This window comes from Miniopterus schreibersii, assembly GCF_964146895.1.
Source record: "Miniopterus schreibersii genome assembly, chromosome: 9".
Lineage (NCBI taxonomy): Eukaryota > Metazoa > Chordata > Mammalia > Chiroptera > Miniopteridae > Miniopterus > Miniopterus schreibersii.
Genome location: NC_138118.1, coordinates 47,290,831 through 47,312,603, shown reverse-complemented (window position 1 = coordinate 47,312,603; position 21,773 = coordinate 47,290,831). Strand labels below are relative to the sequence as shown.

At 39.7% G+C, this 21,773-nt stretch overlaps 1 protein-coding gene across 4 annotated transcripts in view; it reads left to right on the top strand.

The window, feature by feature from the left end:
- MAGI2 (membrane associated guanylate kinase, WW and PDZ domain containing 2) overlaps positions 1-21,773 on the top strand; it is a 1,283,361-nt gene that overhangs the window by 1,127,469 nt on the left and 134,119 nt on the right. For all 4 annotated transcript variants that reach the window (XM_081147187.1, XM_081147188.1, XM_081147190.1 and 1 more), the window contains 3 exons: positions 5,836-5,927; positions 13,917-14,109; positions 20,364-20,612. In XM_081147187.1, coding sequence (XP_081003313.1) covers positions 5,836-5,927; positions 13,917-14,109; positions 20,364-20,612 — 534 coding nt within the window. The remainder of the gene's footprint in view (positions 1-5,835; positions 5,928-13,916; positions 14,110-20,363; positions 20,613-21,773) is intronic.

Genomic DNA, 21,773 nt, shown 5'->3' with positions numbered 1-21,773 from the left:
ATGGAAATGAAGGAAGATTCAGATTTTTTTATTCCTAAAACATGCTTTAAACAGCTGATTAGAGCACTGGATTGAAAGCCAGAACACTGAAACAACTGCAGAAAAGAACGTTTTATAATTATAGTACTATTCCAGGTCTGTAGGCTCGCAGCACACATCTCTAGAGTGTTTCCATGATGACAGCTCATTATCCATCTCAGCATGTTCTAACACCCCTTGGAGAATATGTGTGCTTGAGATCATTTCATTCTGTAGGTTTCCACGTCATTTTTTTGGATATGTAGAAAATATGAAAGATACTGCTTAGTATTTTATCCTCAAATAATGTCTAAAGTATTTGTTTATATAGGTCTGAAAATTTTAAAAGCATGATTATTCTTATATACTGACTGGAAAATCCTTATAAATTTTAAGAATATCTTATGCCTAGAGGGAAAATGAGACCCAGTAATTACAGTTGCAAAATGAAAACAGGACTTAATTTGAGATTCTAAATCTCAGTTTACTAGCCACAACAAGCACATTTCTTTAAAAATTGCAGCTTCTGTAGGTACTTCATTTAAAAACAAAAGAAGTGAAGAGCCACCTAATAAGTTAGATTACCTTGACGTATGTGCAAAATACTATTTTTACCTTTCAAAAGATACACATTACTTAAAAGAGAAGAATTATAATATAGTTGAGTATATTATACTACTATGTAATACAGATTTCAAGAAGAGAACCAATCTAAATATTTTGTTAAATATCCACACAAGTTATCAAAATATTCTGGAAAATCATGATTGCATCCAAGATAAACAAATCTCCCATAGTACTGCTCACATTTATAAAATGTCCTATATCAAATTCTGTGTCATGATTTTTGACTCAGATATGTTTATCATAATTATAAGGCTTTTACTAACTTTAACTGCATAAGATTATATTTATCATAATTATAAGGTATTTTATTAATTTTAGTTGTATAAGATGCTTAGATACAGAGGCAAATTTGGTCATAGGAATTCCTAAATAATGTAATTATGAAGCTAAGTAATAACTTCACAGTACTGTATAATAACGCTGTGGTTTCTGGGACCTGTTAGATTGGTATCTTAAAACAATTAAATTCAAGAAACATTTATTTGGCAACTTCTATAAACTATGCACAGTGAAATGCTATAGATACACAAAGATAATTTTGCCATTGCTAAGAAAGAATGTTAGTGAGAAACAATGGATTCATGGCCAGGACCTTTGAATGGACAACTCCACCCAAAGACAAGAGAGCCAGGGCATGGAGTATCACAGAAGCCAAGAGTAAAAATCATATCCAGGAGACTTTTCCTTGTTTAGAAATAAAAGAAATCAGGGGTGGGAGCATTTGAGATCTTGCTTCCCAGCATGTCATCAGTTCGGCTGGAATAAACTCTTATAAAAATTTGAAAAGAAAAGAAAAGAAATCGGGAGTCATAAGGGTGCATCAATAATAGCAAATGAGGACCAGAAATCAATCAGAATGAGAAAAGAGACGGGGCCGTTCAATTTGGTCATTAGGGTGTCATCAATGACCTTAAAGAGAGCAGTTTAGTAATGCCAAAAGAGCAGAAACCAGACTGGCAGGAGTAAGTCAGAGATGAGAAAGTGAAGACGAGGGAGTAAAAGCTCCTTTAGGGATTACTCTTCCAAGAGAGAAATGGACAGGTAAATAAGAGGATATTTAGGACGGGGAAATCTGAGTTTATTTGAAGGATGAGGGAGAGAGCCAAAGAGCATGGGAGGTGGCTTCTACTACAGCTGAAATGTATCTGACCACATTCACATTACCTACAGTATAAAGGATAGAAGTAAAGAGAACGGGTTTCTTTTAAGACAAAAATGTGTTAGCTACTTATTTGGTAATGTTAGACTCAAGCAATAGAAACTTTAATTCCTGTTTAATTCATTCTACCTTTGGAGTGCATTGGAATCCAGAAGACACACTGAATAACCACCTATGATTCCTGATTCCATCCTCTTACTGTCTTTCCCGGACCCCTTTACAAAGAAACGCCAAAAATTAATGCTCTTTCCAGCAGGAAAAATTGAACGAATTCAGTCTCTGTGCCAAATTGATAATAAGTTCATGGTACTTATGCTTTAATTAAAACACGAAAGGGGATTCAAGTACCAAAATTTAATTGACATGTTTACGGCAGCATCCCATGTGCCAAATTAATCCATAAAAAAATGCTCTTCTTTGCATTTTGAAGCTTGAATCATTCATAATATTAATCAGTTGTGTTCAGTCACCCATCTTTTTCCCTAAAACTGTGCACAAAACCATGTCTTTCAAAATCTAGACCAAGGGTACATATAACATATGAAGCCTTCCCAGAGTCTTAGTGTAAAATAAGAATCAGCTTCAAAATTCTGCTTTTCTCTGTTATGAGGAAAGTTGTCCTGATACCTGGATGTGGGCACCATTTGCTACTTTTAACTGTTAGCTTTTTTAATATTACAGGGAGTCCAAGATAAATAAGGACTTGTAAATACCATTCCAGTAGCTTGCCATGGTGGTCATGTAAAGTCCCATCTGAGATGAGTACCATAAACTGCTCTATTTCATAATGCCTGAGGGCCCTGGCCCTGACTCCTAAGGCTGAAACAACACTGGCCATGCCTGGCCATTGAACGCCAATGTCCAAAGAGTGTCCTATCTCTCCTTAGTCCATTTCTTCACGACCACTGTCTCATCTTGAGTTGCACCTAGCAACACTTGAGAGTATTCCTGACAGTTCTGCAAAAAGGGCTGAGGGAAAAGGTAAAAAAGAGCATGGAAAGAGAATAAATAGGAAAGTAGAAGAGAGAGAAAAGGATGTTGGTGGGGGCATGGTTGAGTGACATCCAAAGTGACTCAGGTCCTACTAAGTGTCCACCAGACCCCTTTATCTATCAACCTTCCAGGTGCATGGTTTGCAATCCAACAGAAGGAAGGGTGGTGGTTAAATTCTGTCACATTGGAGTGAAGAGTTGGCCCCTGGATTTCTTTGCTTTCAGTTCTTACATTAAAAGAAGACATAAAGCATAATAGGATCATTTTAAACATGACATTAGGCCAGAAGAGCAGCTAAAGGAAAATATCAAAAACATCATAATTTTTCAAGAGAACTAACAAAGCAGGTAGGAAAAGGAGTAGTGTCTCCCAGCTGTGTGCATGTAATTGCAGTTGTTTTCTAAAGCCAGACTCAAATTGAGGGGAGGGGGGTATAAACTAAAGAAAAATTATCTTTCTAAAAGTTCTTATTTTCCTTTAAAAAAAGAGAAAAATACTATTGCTTTAGGGCACAATCTATCATTTAAACTTTTTTTCCAGTTGACTATTTCTCTAAACTTTCCATGCCCTGAAGCCTCTGAGTCTGTGTTCAAAATTAACAAAGAAATAAAAAATAAACCATGTCTGCTGGCACACTTTTCTAATGGGTCTCTTTTTTCCTCTCTCTACTTGCTTATGTACCATGAGCTGGCCTTCTGCTTGGAAAATTAGAGGGTGAAGATGACATGGTTGGCACATATCACCCTATGTTTGAAATCAAAGTGGTCATAGCAAGTCAGAAGATCTTAATGTCACCAAAATGCTCACAAAAAATACGAGGAGGAAAACAAATGCCCTGCTCACATCTGTTCTTCAGAGTTAAATAAAATTAACCACCTAAAATCTACATTTTCCTACTAAAACAAAAACAAACAAAAAAAGGAGTTCTGAGTCATTCATTTAGGAAAAGCTTTCCAGTTGCCCCAGGAAACACAGCATTCTATAACACAAGGCAGTTCCCCTGCACTTTGGCATATCAATCCATTACTGGGATTGTCATAATTTCAGCATTTGCTTGGGGGAAAGTTTTACTTAGTAAATAAAATAGATCACACAATAAACTCCTCTTACACTCTTACAGATTCTCCTGCAATGTGGATGGGTGCTGAAGCTATTGGAGGAGCAATTTCTCATACTCACCAGCGATGCAAAAATGAGAATATTTATGAGAGTAGATGTAATGTTCTGGTTAAACATGTGTTAGCTCTATTATTTTAAGTGTCAAAAATATGTCATGCCCTCTTTGAATTTTTTATGTGTACATGGTCTAGAGTCCTCTAAGCTAAAAGTTACCTAAAGAGGAGATTGCTGGGAGCAGTCAGTCATATCTCAACCAACTTGTAGAGGTTTGAACAGTGATTTGACATAATCTGTCATCTTCCCATCTTCCCTGGCCTTTCTCCCTCCCTTGGGAGAGGTACAGGTACCTGCTTTGATTGGCCAGGGCTGCTCCACCTGCCTCCAGAGTCCCAAAGGCTTAGCACACACCGCAATGTGTGACTTCATGTGTGATATTATAGATCCCAGAATAAACTGAATTCAAAAATCATTTGTGAATTATAGAGTGTAGGGCCAAGTTTTTTATCTTTTACCACCCAACTTTAGTTAACTATTTAACAGGAATTGAATTCTCCTAAGTTCTCTCATCTTTAAAATATGAATGATTATACAATTCATAAAGGATGACTGATGGATGTGGTGATCCAAATAGTTAGTCTTCTTTGAGTTTTTTTTTACTCATTGAGTCTGTCTCTCCACTATGACTATTGGTATTTATATTTATATCCAAGTGGTCCAGACACAGCTTTCTGACCCATAAGGACTCTCTGAAATCTCATCCCAATTTCCAAAGCTATCCTGTTTAAGCAAGGAGAATTTAACTTAATATTTGCTTCTATCAGTTCTAATACCTCCTTTAAACCATTAAGGCCCAGAGATCACTAAATACTTCTTAAGCAAGGGATGGCGTTAAGTATTCCCCTAAGTTGCTACTCATCCATTGACATCCTAACAGTGGCTATGAAAGTATGTACAACTCAGTCATGAGATTTTTCCCCTGAGAAAGGTTCAAAGGTCCAGGGGCAGGGTGTAAGCATAAATTATATTTGAATAGTCAAAAGATTTCTTATAGTTTTAGTTTATTTATCCTAGGGTTGAAAAATGACATTCAGAAGAGTTTCTCAGCTTATTTTTAAGTGTATTTCTGTTCTTTCAGCTAACTGCAAAAAAGTATCCTCCTTCTAGTTTACTTGCAAACACTAGTGAAGTCAATAGTGAATCTACTAATGGCTTCCACATTTTAAAATGTTTGGGGGTTAAGAGTTCACTTGGACCTAGGTAAACTTCTAACCCTAAATTTAAAAAAACCTAAAAGAGTTAGTCAGAAAATAAAAACTTGACTCAAACCTCAATACAGAAAAGTTTAAATTCTGTATTTCCTAATTTTTACAATTTAAAAAAAAAACTTTTGTTAGGCATAACTTTGTATCTCCTTCTCCACACACACCCTACAGCCCACCACCACCACCACCCCCCGCCACACACACACACACACTAAACTGGATGTATCAAGTCATAAACAAATATCAGTAAATTACTAGGTATACTTTACTAGGTATTTCCAAGATGTTGTCATCTGTTCTCTCATACTTGTAAAATAATCATTCTAGTCAGTGTAAACATCCTCAAAGTGACAGCCAATCTTCCTAAAAATAATGTGAATGCTCTCAGGAAAATAATTATAGAGGCATCAATTTTTTTTTCACCCAGAAAATTTATGTGCTCTTTCTGCTTTAGCTTGTCACTGTTATTTCAGACTGCCTAATTTTGGAATACCTACATTTTGGTGCAATAATTTTTTTATTCTCTATGCTCTCCATGAACTCTAATACCACTCTCATTAATCACATCCACAAATTAATTTATCATTGCTGTGTTCAGTCCATCAGGGGTGGGGAGGAGGCAAGATTCATTACTCAATGGGATCTCCTTTATGCCAGGTCCAGATTATAAGGAGCTGGATGTTCACCTTCGCAGGATGGAGTCTGGATTTGGCTTCAGAATCCTCGGAGGAGATGAGCCTGGACAACCTGTAAGTTGAATCTTCTTTATGTCCAAACTTTGGGCTATATTGTGTGTGTATGCATCAGAAGAACTATCGTTGTGTATGACTTCTAAAAGGAAATTTTTTAGGACTCACATATAAAAGTTTAAGATGTGGGGTTTTTTTATACTTAAGTTCTCAAAATATGCCAGTATTTCCATGCCTGCGAACCATCAGAAATCATTGCATGACAGGGTGGAACGGGTCATTGGGGGAAAAAAGGGGCATCTGTAATATTTTAAACAAAAATACAATTTAAAATTTTTTTAAAAAAAAGAAATCAATGCACATCGTATTAAGAAAGGGACATTACTCTTCCTTAGAATAGTTTGGATTTTTCTTGAATATTTTAATTATTTAACTGTATTGGACCAACCACTGGTCCCTCTGGGCAGCAGCTGACAGGTAAACAAACATGCAGTATGACAGAAGATACATGTGAAGAGATGACTTGGAACAACAGAATTGTGTGTATTTCTATCAAAACTACAGGGGAGAGAAGATACAGTGATAAACAGAAGCAAAATCAAGCTCAATGCTGCAGAATTTCAACCGGATTTGAATTAAAAGAGGGGAGGCTCTAAAGAAATCATTCCTCCCTATAACTCCTCTTTTTTTTTCATTAAATTTATTGAGGTAACCTTGGTTAATAACATTATATAAGTTTCAGGTGTACAATTCTGTAATATACCATCTGTATATTGCATCACATGCTCTCCACCCAAAGTCTAGTCTCCTTCCATTCCTACCCCCCTGGTAGCCACCATACTATCCCATAACCTATTTTGGTCTATATATATAGAACTGAAAATAGTATCCAATCCCTTCACATACTAAACTTTTAACTTCTTGGCCTCTCCAGGGTACTTTTCTGACTTAGCTTCCTTCAGGGTTGTTCTCTAACATGTTCATAGTCTCCCTATTTAGTTTGCTCTCTGAGATTTTAAATTCCTTTTAAGCAAGGACCTCGTCTTTTCTTTTTTATTATCCTTTACTGCTCCATAAATGAAAGGTGTGACATTACACAGAGTTAGCCAAACTCCAGGTTAAGATCTCAGTTCTCTAAACTGCCAATCTGCCCAACACAACCAACACCAACTGCAATGAGCTTGCAAAAACTGCAATGTCAAGGGAAGAATCACCACAATACTGCCTTCAGTTCAGACATCAGCTGAAAATTTGGGGATCCCCACAGCCTCCCTCTGGTTCAATAATTCACTAGAACAACTCAGAACTCACACATCTGCTGTACTTAGGATTACAGTTTTATTATAGTGAACAGGAACAAATAAGAACCATCTAAAAGAAGAGGTGCATAAGACAAAGTCTGGAGGGTTCTAAATGTGAAGTTTCCATCTTCCTCAGGACGTGTTACCCTCCCAGCATCGATCCACTCAGGACTGTCAACCAAGGATGCTCACTCAAGTTTTTGTGTCAAGAGTTTGGGGTTTTATTATGTGGGCATGATTGATGAAATCATTGCCCAGGTGATTGAGCTCAACTTCCTGACCCCTCTCCTTCTGGAAGGTCAGACTGCTATCACATGGCTCAAAGACCCAACCCTCTAATTACATTGCTGGTTGTTCTGGCCTTGTAAGCTCCCACCTTAAGACTGTTGGAAAGGTTGGCTCCATCTCAAATCATCTCTTTAGCATAAACTATCAGGTAGCCACCATTTGCCTCCTTATTAGCATAAACTCTGGTATAGCCCAAGGGGCTCACCATGGAAACAAAAATACTCCTGTTCCAAGGGTATAGAGGTACCTTTCACGAAAGCCCAAATTCTTTATTACACAGTCATATGTTGAAAATGAAAATACAAAATGATATCAAATGAAGGAAACAAAACAAAACTATGTCCAAACTAAAGCAGCAATTTAAGGTGATTTTTATAGCATTTTGTGCGATACTGCAAGATAGCTAAGACTTTTGTAGAGCATTTAAGGTTAAATCCATATAGAATCCGTTGTACTTAAACTAAACATAATGCCTCAAACTTAATAGCTTAAGGGGTCACCACCAAAAAGATGAGGCCCCTGTTTGTTCAAGAACACATTGACTGACACACTTTTTCCACTTACCAATCTGTGATCTTCTTGTAGGCAGGGCTGTTTTGATGGTGTGTTTGTGTCTCCCAAGTCTAGCATAAAGTACCTGGCACAATAAATAATTGTTAAATGGAATTTAAGAGAATCTTCTTAGCCAAACCAAACTGTCACCTGACCGCAGTTCCCAAAACTCCCTGATGCCTGTGTTACTTATTTTGTTTACTATCTTTGAAACTCCCTTCCCATAAGATGAGATAGAAAGAAATTGGAAAGGTGAATATTTTGCACCAAAGGAATCTTCAACCAGGGCCAGGTTATGGTTTTAATAGGCCTTAGCACTGAAAATATTATCAGGTCCCTTCTCTTACATATAAATACAAATGAAAGATTAAGTCATAAAATAAATGTAGGGAAAAACAGGAAAGATTCCCTTCTCCCCATGATGCTTACTTCAATACAGTCTTTGAAATACGCAATTCTTACTTTGCTGGGCCTCCCCCATAGTCTCATGATCTGCTTTGGAGATAAACTAGCACCACATTTGGGAAATACTGTCTTCACTGGTCTCCCCCTCCCCGCAGGTAGAAGGAATTGTGTGACAGTTACAGGGAAGGCATAGTCTCAGCTAGCTCAGGAAGGGAGAATTCTGGCTGAACTTTGCCAAGCACAGATGCAATAGAATTAGTATCCAAATGGAGCACATATTGTTCAAAATGAAGCTCAGGTGTATGAATGCAGCCATGGTCACCACCCAGGCTCAGGACAACTTTTTGCAGGGTCAGTACACAGGTTCCCATGTTCTGACTTTCTGAACATTGGCTTTGCATTCCTGAGTCCTTTCTCCCTCTAGTGGGCAGGTATGCAGTATTTATGTTAAGCCTCCTCAGATTACATGGATTGCTAGTTATCCTCATTGTGTTTATTTAGATTTATTTTGGTTTATTCTTTTATTCAAATGATTTAAGACACACTCGGGCTGCAAGTTACAAGCCTGACAGGTCAGCCATAAAGTAGAGACCTAAATCTTTCTCAAGCAAGCAAAGCCAGAAAACAATGTCTTGAAGACCAGAATATTGCACCTCAGAAAGACCATGTCAGGAAGAGCGAGTCTACTGTAAAGATCTCTCATGAGCCCTTCCTTCCTGCCTTCTTCCACTGTAAGCCCAGAGATAATACACAAACAAAATGTACTAGCCTCATTTAATTGCTGGCGTGCTACAAAGGAAAGGCTCTGGAGGTGACTTGGTCCCCAGCCGCAGGTGGTCTCATAAATTACCTCAAATGGGTTTCTCCCTCCATATATATGAAATGGTATTGACATCTCAGGGTGCACATTAAACACGACAACACGGCTTACAGCAAATAATGAACAGCGGGACTCCAGCTCAGACAAAGCATATGGGCATTTTTCCTGCAAGAGGAAATACTTTTTACAGTTAAATAACAATAGAAATAGAAAGAAATGAAAAATTGCCAGAAAGGAACAAAACTGAGGTTTCCAGCTGTGAGCTGAAAAGAGATGGAAAGGCATCAAGATGGAAAGACTTGAAAACACTGCAGTGGAGAAAGGCTTGTGTGGAGGAAAACTGTTAAAGAAAGAGCGAGGTGATGACAGACATACTCTTTGGCACAGGCGTTAGGTGCAGACTTGAAGGGGGTGGGGAGTTTCAGAAGGCAAGAGCCTGAACTCTGCCCTCCACATCGTCATGTTGCCCCTGACTGTAATTATTTCAGATCGTATCTACTGGGATTGGACTAAGATGAGGTAGTGCAGGAAAGAATTCAAAGGCATGCAAAGGTGGTTCTCATTTTGTTTGCTGGTTCTTAGTTTGTTTTTGTTTTCTTGGTCTGTTTTGCCACAAAGCTGTTTCTTCAGAACCAACACAATAGAGACAGAATAAAGAATTTCTCCAAGAGCAATGAGAAAGCTAATGAGAAGCTGAAGAATCCAGGGAGGCCAGAAAGAGCGAGGCCATTGTTGGCTGGGAAGGCTCACTGGCCAGTGTAGCCAGGGGCCAGCAAGCGCGGAAGGAATATGTAGCCTGACCATGCACTCAGGAGGATGTCCCTCAGCAGACCTGGAAAGTGACTCTGACTGGGCAGGGAGTTGAGGGGAGGTGCTGGAACATGACCAGGGAGACCACAGAGCCTGTGGCCATTGGACCAAGTGGGAATACTCAGAACCTTGCTACTCAAAGTGTGATAGATTACAGACCAGAAGCATTCAACATCTCCTAGGAACTTATTAAACATGCTGAATCTCAGGTTCCACCCCAGGCCTGCAGAATCAGACTCTCGCGGGTAGGTCCAAAAGTCTCTTTTAGCAAACTCACTGGGTGATTCACATGCACCCAAAAGTTTGAGAACTATTGACAAGGGATCAGATATCCTGAGGCATATTTTCAAGAGCTTAAATGAACATAGCATATACAGTGGGACTCCAATATGAGTTACAGCGCAAAAAGGAATCATAGATTATCTAGTCCCTGCAGTTACGGTGGCAAACAGGAAATAAACTAATAGAATGTGCTGAGTGTACAAAGTATAATCAAAATAAAGAAAAAGAGTGTGGATTTTTTTTTTCCTGGATAGAGAGAGACACATGGAGCTAACTCTGTGTTCGCAGTGAAATATAATGCATGAAGGCGCAGAAGGGCCAAAGGCTAGGGACAAAGCAGCATGCGAGCCAGAAGTGACAGTGCGTGGCCAGCGTCTTCCCAGCAAAGGCGGCAGTTCCTGGATGGAGCCAACGTAACTGATACATATGTAATGTGGACAGGCAGCTCGGATGCCTACTCCATTCCCCGTGCTAGTTCAGTTCAAGTTTGCTTAATGGCTGTGGCAACCTCTTTATGAAACAGATAGAGGATGGATTGTATAATGTAATTATACAATAATATATATACGTATAATACTATGTAATAAATTATATTGAAGTATTATATTGAATATGTACAGTTGGTTTAGATATTCCATTGACGTATTCATTGAACATAGCTTATTTAGAAATAAATATATAATATTTGATAAAACAAACTAAAAGTTAAAGATTAAAGTTTCAAGTTTTTTAAAAATGTCTGGTGAACTTCAGTCTTTGCTGAAATGTCAACATCTCCCTGAGGCCTGCTCTCACCAACTCCAACACCACCTCAGCCGCATGACTGACACCCTCCCACCACCCCACCTTGCTCTATTTTTTCATAATACATGCCTGCTAGATACAACATATCCACACATTTATTATGTTTATTATTGTCTTACCACTAGAGCCGAGATTATTGTTTATTGTTCACTGCTGGATTCCTGGCACCTGGAAGTGTCCCTTGGGCTCAATGACTATTTGCTAGATAAATGAATTAATTAGCGAGGAGAGTACTTCATACCACAGCAATACAGCAGAAAAGCAGCTTTACTGGGATTTTCCCTTTAAAGGATAATGTTAAACTAGTAGCACAGAAGATAACTTCAGGGATATCTGTGTATCTTTGTTGTTTTCCTTTGTCAAGAGAGGAACAGGAATTTTCCAATGGAAGTTTATTTTTACAACTTTTGTAGATGGATCAATTGCAGCTGTGGTTCTCTCAGTTGTAACCTGTTATTCTGGTTCACTTTGATCAGTTAGAATCAGAACTATAGCTTAAAGTTGATAATTAACCAGACAAGGAGTTCACAACCATATTTTTTTCTATAGCCACCTATAAACTCTCCCACTACAGCACACAGGAAATCTGGAGGTTGAAACATTTTCTTTGGGTAACCCAGTTAAATGCAGCTTCTCATGGAGCAGTGGAGAAACAAACATTCATTTTAACTGGCTTTTGCACAAAGCACTTAGCAAATTTTTGAAACGCTCCTTAGTGAGTTGAGACTTTTGAAGAATAGATTGGAACACCTTCAGAAAGAAACTCATAAATTCAGGTTGGCATGACAATAAGGGAAAATGGAGATTGTCAGAAACATACCCGACGCTGCACAGCCAATCTAAGGCAGGACATGTGAGGCCTTTCCTGTGAGAGTAATAATGAATCACTCATCAGAGCACTAATATTCAACATAGAAGCAAATCTACTACCACCCCTACCCTCCAGGAATACTTGAAAAGCAGCTGTAGTGATGGGGAGTTTTCATTTCTCTGCATAAAAAGAGCTATCCAGTGGACAGAGGGAAAAAGAAAACTCTTCAGACTTTAATTTTGCATATACCTGAGAAGTCTTGGGCATTTAGATCTAGTTGCCATGTTGACAGGCCGCACTAAGCAGTGTGACCAAGTAGAAGAAATGGTTGTGCTGCCGGCCTGAGGACATGTAAGCCTACAGATCACAGTATGGCAACTCCGCAAATTAGCTGGAATGCACAGATCTGGAATTTGAAAGAAATGTTTGCACCTGAAAGAAATCAATCTGTGAGCAAGGGATCATTTTATAAAGATTTAAAATAAAACGGAGACTATAGGCTTTGTAATATTATCAGACTAATGGTAACTACTGCCTTTAGATGCTGTGTGGCTAAGCCACTTGGCAAAAGAAAAAGGGTGTCCTTTGTTCATGAGTTAGAAAAATTGTTTATAGGTTAAACAGCAAAACTAAAATACTAAGTACTATTATCTTTCTTCTGAAAAAGATAAAAGCCTTACTAATGGACACTAAATTGTGTTTCTAATGAGAAATGGGAAACCTTATTTTCTGCCTTTCATCACAGTCCCTGGTTCAGGGAATTACATAAAATGCACACTTCCCAAATGTGTCCCTCCTCATTTCCTGGTATGGTAGCCACCTAACCAGCAGAGCCTTTCAGGGGACATGCAGAACTAGAACTTTCATTGTGCAGAGGATGGTGCTTCAAATAAGTATTAAAGGAATGAAGGGAAAATCTGGGGAATATTTCACTGAGTTTTGTTTTTTGTTTTTAACGTTATTATTGTTTAAAATATTACAGATGTCCCTTTTCCTCCCCAATGACCCGTTCCACCCCATTCCTTCCCCCTCCCCAGTCCCTCTCCCCACCATTGTCCGTGTCCTTGGGTTGTGTATATCTGCACATAAATTCTTTGGTTACTCTCTCCCCCTCCACCCACCCACCCTCCTCCATCCCTCTGACATTCATCAGTCTCATCTATGCTTCCATGTCATTGAATCTATTCTGTTCATTAGTTTATTAAGTTCTTTAGATTCCATGTATAAGCGAGATCATGTGATATTTGTCTTTCGCTGCCTGGCTTATTTCACTTAGCATAATATTCTCCAGGTCCATTCGCTGAGTTTTTTTATGTCAACTAGCCAGTAAAAGCCAACCATGAGTTTTGTTTTGTTTTGTTTACCTTCAGCTTTTCAAAGTGAAGCAAAAAAACAAAACGAAACAAAAAACACACTTTGAATCTTTATAAGAGTTTAGTAACTTGTGGCAGCAGGTTTCCTGACATTTTTGGAGAGCTCACTATGTGCCATGAGCAAAGTAAACACCTCCCGTGCATTATTTCACTCAATTCTCCCCATTTTGCAGATGAAGAAATGGGGTTAAGAAGCTCACGGGGTTAAGAAGCCTTGCCCAAGGCCACAAAAATAAGAATTGAAGTCAGGAGCCAATCCCCAACTTGTTTCAATTGAGAGCCATGCATAGTGGCCAGTAGCATCAGATTATTTGGGGTTAGAATTTTCTTAAGGGTGATAATTTAGGAGCTAGGTAGCAAGTGTCCCCCAAACTTCATGGCCAATGGCAGCAGCGAGTCAAAACTTATATTTCTCTAGAAGGAGGGAGCAATCTGGAAAAGTTAAAAAGGCACCCCTTCAGCCTCTCTTTTTTCAAGTACATGCTCAGGTTTGGCGCAAGGGGTATAATGTGGGAATAAAATCTTTCACCAAGTTTTTATATACTTATTTGTATATTAAAAGTTTGAAACATAAATGTCCTTTTCTTCTCACTGCTTCTCTAGATTTTGATTGGCGCCGTCATCGCCATGGGCTCAGCCGACAGAGATGGCCGCCTCCACCCAGGAGACGAGCTGGTCTATGTTGATGGGATTCCCGTGGCCGGCAAGACCCACCGCTACGTCATCGACCTCATGCACCACGCAGCCCGCAACGGGCAGGTCAGCCTCACTGTGAGAAGAAAGGTGCTATGTGGAGGTATGTAATCGAGCAGCAGCAAGAGTTGGAGGTTAGCTGGTGAGATACTTTTGCGAGCCATGCTAAAGGCAATTAAATCAATTTCTATATTATATGAGAGAAAACAACCTAGATATTCCAAATGGAACTGATTTTGCCTGTGCACCCCACTAGCACAATTCCAAGCAGTCTTTGAGGCCTACCTTTTCAATGCAGTCATTAAAATTTTCGAGCAAAGCCTGGGGCTAATTTAAGATGTGTATATTCTTTGCTTGGTAGATGCTAGTCATAAGAACATTGGAGTAGGTGAAAAATATGGCTTTTGAAAATGTTCCTCATTGTGTTTACAAACCAAGAACCACAGCATTTTGATAACATAATAAGGCAACAAGGGTGGAAAATTAGCTTCTATTGTAGAGCCTGATAAAAAGTAACAATAATACTATTACCCTGATTTACAGGAATATAGCTGTATGTCATTTTGAGGAAACACAATTCATATAACTCCAAACTTATGAAACAAATTAGAAGTAATTATTCCCTTTACATCCATTTTCCCAACTTCATAAAAGAATCCACCACAGACATACTTTCAAAAGTCAGCCCTTGGAGTCATAACATGATTCAGTTTCTCTCTTCACCATCTCAGCTCCCTCCAAAAAGGTTTATATTTTAAAGAATATGTCTATTACAAGAATCACACTATTTGTTGTAACCTGAGCACTCCGTAACATTGGGAATATAGTCCCACACTGCCTTTACGTGACTCTGGGAATCACAGGAGCAGTGGCACCAACAATGTCTCTTGTCACCCTTTGCCTCCGTGGCCTGTGGCCTTTCTGCTGGGCCCCCTGACTGTTTCTTGTACAGAATGACAAATGCTAGAATTAAGAAGGCCCTTAGCAACACCAGTTCCCTCGTGTTGCAGATGAGAAAACTGAGACAGAGGCACAGCAGCCTGCCCCAGAGTCTGCAGAGTCAGCAATGATGCAGACTCACCTCCCTCGCCAGGGCTTATTTTTTATACAACCTTCAGTCTCCTCCTCACTCTGTCACCATCCCCACCCTCAGGGAATGCAAAGACATCGGACCTTTAGCAAATGTCACTTCCAAAAATAAGAAGGAGTATTTCATATGTGTTATCATTATAACATATTTGAATTAAAAAGGGGACCACTGGCTAATCACAGGCTGCTAATGACTCAAGAGAATAAAGTTTATTAGTCAAACAAAAAATCCTTTTTTATTCGCGTCTTCTAGAAACCAGACTTTGAGCAAGGGCAATCATTTAAAAAGGGAAGTCAGAAGAACAGTCAGCCCTCACCAGCAGAGACTGGCATACATTTCGTATCATATGGAGGTTTTGCTAAGAAGCGTCATTCACCTTCAGAAATTCCTGCCACACCACTTGACCCAAGAAGCAAAACACCTTGAATTATCTTTATTCTTGGGCAAGATGCCAGAAGGAAGACAATGTTTTCTCGGTTAACATTTAACCGTCTCTCTCCCCACAGAGTGATTTTCAATAAAAAGTTTGCCATGCTATATGTCCTGTAGCCCAAAGATAAATTAAAAAGATACCTGATTTACAAGGAAATACACTGCAAAGTGCAAAACCAGTGCACCAACATAATTTCATGCTCCCCTTGCCACCAGCTGATTATTGCAAATTAAATTTTGTTCTAATCAACCCAAGCTATTGGAGTGTATGCCAAATGCTGCAAAAATGTATTCTTGCAATTTGTGGAACATGTGACTTCTGTAAAGATGCTCTTTGCTGCAGTTCTTACCAATTTTACTCATTTAGGTTTTGAAGTGCATGTCAAGTGCATTTAATTTTTGAAAATGTTCTGCTGCAGACTGCTCATTCTCACCAGGAGAGTTTCCAAGTTAATTCAGCCCACTCTTTCTTGAAAGCTTCATCAGTATTGAAAATGATTAAGTTCAGCAAAGGATACCCTGATAGTGAAGTAAATGCCTAGAAATTGTGTAAAAAAGATTTTAAAAAAACAAAAGACATAGGAAAACAGCCTTTCCTCATAGCTGCCATGTCTCTAACAGTGAGAAGGGACAACTACAAATTCATATGACAGCAGAGATTCCATTTCAAAGTTGTTGTTATCATTATTATTACACTTTCCTAAGCAAAGGCAGTGGGAGGCACAGGCCTGTCTTAGGATGAGATGATTGAAAGCTGAAGGGACATGAGCAATCAGCTGTGAAGAGACAGGAGATAAGTGAGGAGAGGGGCAGGGTTGCCACCTTTTTGAAGAAAGGAGCAACATTATAGAGAAGGTGCTGGAAGAAGGGAGGTCATCCGGATCATACCCTTCAGCTGTATGCTTGCCGAAGCTTGTACAAATGTCCTGCCCACCTTAGAGGACATTGGGCACTGGCTTCTTAGTTGATGCTCAAGACAAAACACATCCATTATGAGAGATACAGGTGGTGAGTTACACTGGGCAAAGATTAGAATAACACAAAACCTGCTCCAAATATCGAAATATAAAAAAAACATGCAATTAAAATTAAAATACAAAAAAGCGTACAAATACTAAGGCAATCTTTTCAATTAGGCAATGGCAAGCTAGATCCTCAAAAATGAGAAACTGGAGTAAAGGAAGAAAATATGCAGTAGTGCATCCAGTTTTATTTACCAGATAATTTTAGCACAGATTCTGTACCTTAAATGGGTTTTGAGAGATGTCTTACTCATGCCATCAGATCCAATATTTAGTTGTTTTTTCCCAAGGATAGTAGAAGAATGCCTTTAATTATTACACTGAAAGTGTAAATATTTATATGTGTAATAGCTCAGTTTGAGATGTTTACCCTAATGATACATTATTTTGAATATGCACTATTTGTCTGAGAAAAGGGTGTCCCTGAGGAATTTCCTAAAGTGTTAATCTAGAACTGATGTGAAAGAAAGTTTTATGACTTAGTCAAAATATATTAGAGTCCATCTTTAAGCTACCAGCATTTTTCTCCAACGCCTAAGGGAACGTCCAATTCTTGTCCTAATGCCGAGAAAGGGAAGGATTTCCTGTCAGATGAGTGAGAAGTTTAGCCAGTGTTTAGGAAGCCAGTGGGTTCCTTGGTCCCAGCTACTACATTTTTTGTCAATTCAAAATACATTTCTTTATTCTTTATCTACGAACATGTCACCCATTTAAATAAGCCGTATAACCAGGAGTGCACCAACTGAAATGTCTGCAGGCAAGCCAGCCCCAGAGGCAGGGCTACAGCCTCTGGGCTGCCCTGCTCCATCAGGCACCCTGACGGTGCATATGTCTGTCAACACTCCAGCCCCCAAGTCCAAGCTCTGTCCACACACAACCCCACTGCCTCAGTCATGCTTCAACACAAGACCTGTACATCTGCAGTGCTGTCATCCTCCTGGGAACGGTCCTGAGAAGAAGCCTAGGCACACTCTGGAACAGGCAAGGTCTGTTTGGTGACAGGATCCTGGCACCCAGTCTGTGACACGGATGGGAAACAAAGGCTCCCGTTGAACAAGTTCCTAGGGCCCTTGCATACCCCTCACTCACCAGGTAAATTAGTAAATCAGGAATTTGCAAGAGACATTGGGGAATGGTTGGGACTCTGATTACTTGCAAACTGCAAACCCCATCAAGGGGAGCAGCCATTGCCCAGCTCTAGCAAATCACTACCAAGTATTTCAAGAGAAACTGGAAATCCGTATTTCTGTAAAGGCTGCCTGTTTTAAAACATTGACAATTAATTTTAACAACATATAGGCCAACACTGCACAAGAATAAATGGGTCTGCTGGCCAGGATCAGCTTCTGGCCAGTTGCTGACTGTTCTAGTCAAAACATCTCATCTGGAGGGCACAGCCAATGAACCGGGCTTTCCCAAATGGAGCCTCTCCCCCAGTAAACCAGTGGTGATTTCCGGTATAACTAGTGCAGAAGAAACAGAAACAACCTAAACATTAATTATCTGACTTGAGTAGATACTAAGTGACTGAATTCTATATTTTCATTTGCATGTGAGACAAAAGGATGAGTCAGGGATAATGGAAGTTAGTGAATTAAAATAAATGTACATGGTATTTAGTCACTCTGTGACATTTTACTGTATTATTCTAAAACAAGGATGCTCATGCACTACACCAGGAAGGGTTGGTTGTTGGAGAGGAGTAGAAAAATGATGTCGAGTCAATTCAATCCTTCAAAGTCAATCATTGGAAGTCTTCTTAACTCCCTGGTTTTAAATGTGTTCATGTTGTTAAAGATAAAGAACTTTGTTCTAGAGCTTGAAAGAGAAAGAAGTCCAAAAGCAATAGAAAAGTATCCTGTTAATGTAATTACCCAGGGACCTCTCACGTTGACTTAGTGGATGAGATTTTCTTTCTCTCTGTAGAACCTGTGGCATAGCCACTCCCAGCCATTTATTGCAAAGACAGATAATTTTTCCTTGTTGCCGCTTTACTGACAACCAAGCTCTCAACCCCCTAAAATATGACAGCCAGAAAATGAGATCTCTCTTGTCACTGCCTATGACATTTAGTTACTGATTTGGTCCAATAACTCGGGGAGATTTTCAATTTAACGTTGCAGCATAATAATTGTTTGTTTTTCTTCTTCCTGACTATCTCTAATCACTTTTCTTCCAACGCGCAGAAGGACTGATAAAGGACAAGTGCTTCACTGAGACAATAACAGCATGTCTTTGGATGATGTTTTCTTGCGGAGAGGGTACATTTTACAGGCAGTTTTAATTTGGTAGAAAATAGGCTTTGACATTTTTGTTCTTTTATGACCTCAGCACATTTCTTACAGATGAAAAGCATCAATTTGTTTTCTTTTATTAAAACCTGATTAATTAAATCTTACCAAAAAATCAAATTTTTCAAATGATAATAAGCAGCAGCCTGAATCTTATTTGGTAATTACAAACAAGACATGCATGCATTTTTGTAAGGCCATTTGTAATCTGGGCACGTGAATGAATGCAGCTCCTTTTTCTTAAGGTATCAGTGTAACAGAACCTTTCTTGTAGTCTCTTCTTTCTCCCTGACTTTTCCATTTTAGAGTGGAATTGCAGCTTAAAAAGTTAAGAGCCTTCATTGGAAATTTTGCTAATTAATTTTAACTGGCTATATGAGATACTTTCCAGACTTCAAAATAGGAGATGATGTCTAGAGACCCCCCAAAAAATCATTAATTGTGATTCTTTTCCATCTTACTATTCCTCTGTTCCATAACATCTTTTGAGTATGCTGATTAAATTGTAAGATGGAGATGAAACAGTCTTCTAATTACTGTATTCTAGGTGCCCACTTCAGCTCTTTTAATCAAGATACCATTACCTAAGTATTAAGTTAAAATGACAAAAGTCTTTCTGGATGACAGATCAACTTTCATTTTAAAAACTAGCTTCTCTTGGCTGCCAACTTTCTATCATTTCTCTCATAAATATAATTGCTTTCTCATGGAAGTAGTGACTTGGTTTATCTGATTGATAATAGAGTGTATTTTTTAATAATACAGAATGTAAATGAGCCAGGCCTCCAACACTTCCTTTAATGACTCAAAATTCATTATTCCTTAGCACGATAACATTGTTAGATCCTAGAGTGAGCAAACTGCTTTAAGAAGAATGTTTCCTACCTACACAAAGTGAAGTAACACTTCTCAGCTAACATAATATCACAAAATTAAATAAAACCATAGCTCTTTAGTAAAATTATGATAGGTCACTTTACATAGACATCCCCTGGGCTGTTAGCCCCACTTCGAAGACTTCTACAGCAGCATTTCTCAGTGTGGCCTAGAAACAGTACCTGGATTCCTGTGCCCAATCTTCCCTAGATCTGCTGAAAAAACTTCTTATATGTGGACTCTGAAGATGCATATTTTTTGCAAGTTCTTTAATAATTCTTGTGCACAGTACCATTTAAGATTCTGTCCACTTGTTTTATGATCTTCTTTGAGCAATTATTATTATGCGATTAAGAAGCTCGATATCTATAACTAGGCATTGTGCTTGGGGCTGCAGTCTTAACAAGAAGGAAATACAAACAGGTAGCAGCAAATAGGAAGCTGATGAGGGGTTTTACCTGTATTTGCCATGAAGAGAGGAAAAGGGACCAAGATCTCCATAGCCAGGTTTGTGGCTCTGCACTTCTGGGGGAAATAGAAGCCAGTCTGGTAACAATGCTGGTGTCTAGAACAGTGCCTAGTACACAGAAAACGCTCATCAAGACCTTGTTAAATAACTGAGTGCCTGTATACGCTGTTGTTCCAGGGGAGCCCTGCCCAGAGAACGGGAGGAGTCCAGGCTCCGTATCAACCCACCACAGCTCTCCACGCAGTGACTATGCGACCTACACCAACAGCAACCACGCTGCCCCCAGTGGCAACGCCTCTCCGCCCGAAGGCTTCGCCTCCCACAGCCTGCAGACCAACGATGTGGTCATTCACCGGAAAGAGAACGAAGGCTTCGGCTTTGTCATCATCAGCTCCCTGAACAGGCCCGAGTCCGGATCCACTATAAGTAAGCGACTGCTTCGCCTGCCTTGGATTGAGAGGTCTTGTTTTACTTTGTTCTGGTGGCAGGGATACTGTCAAGCAGATGGGGGAACTGGTGTAGGCATACCATGGATCCTGAAAGTCGCAGGCTGTGGGCACAAAGAAGGTATCCTTAACACTGGTTAGCCAAATGTTGCTGAGCTTTGGCTCAGGAGGAATGCAAGACCACAACCCAACAGCCCCACAAAAGCTCCTCATCCATTCTGAACTGGAAAGAAAAGAAAGCAGAGTGAAGTGGGAGTGTAGGTGTGAGGAGAGGGGTGCTCTGTGTAGTAGAATGAAACAAGGTCTGCAGAGGATCCGGGGAAAGCAGTCTAAGCAGAAGCCCTGAGGTGGGAAGGAGCTCAGCATTGAAGAACACATAGAAGCCCAGTGCGGCTGTGGTAGAGTGAACAGGGCGAGGGCATGAGACCAGAGAACTGGGCAGGAGCCAGGTCATGCAGGGCTTCGCACATCCACGGGAAGAAGCCTGGATTGTGGTCTAAATCCACTGGAGCCACTGGAGGGTTTTAATCAGTGGACAGAAATCTGACTTATATTTTTAAATGATGAGCCCAGCTGCTTGTGGAGAATGAAATTTTGGGGAGGGAGCAAGAGTGAAAGTATAAGGCAGTGAGGAGCCGTTAAAAAAGCCTGTGGATCCAGAGACAATGGTGCCTTCCCCTTGGTAGTAACAGCACACAGGGGAGAAGTAGAGGACTTCACCTCCTGGGGTTCCTTCAAATCTGAGGTTCTGTGAGTCTGTACAGCAGGTGACCTCAGTAATCATAGTTTTCTTCCAATTAGTCATCTGTGTAGATACACAGTCTTCCTCGAAGGTTTTCCTTTCAGCAGTCCTACTCCAGAAGTCATTCTGTAGCCGGCAAGCAGTAGGACAGAGAGGCAAGAGGGACACTTGTTCATTTCTCATGTTGAAGTCATTTAGTACAAAATGTTGTGGGTAAAAACACCGGAATAGAGAGTATTAAGAGAAAAAATAGCCCTGGCTGGTGTTTCTCAGTGGTTAGAGAATCCACCTGAGCTCCAAAGGGTCACAGGTTCGATTGCTGGTCAAGGGCACATACTTGGGTTGCAGGTTCCATCTACACCCTGGTCAGAGCACCTGTAGGAGGCAACCAATCAATGT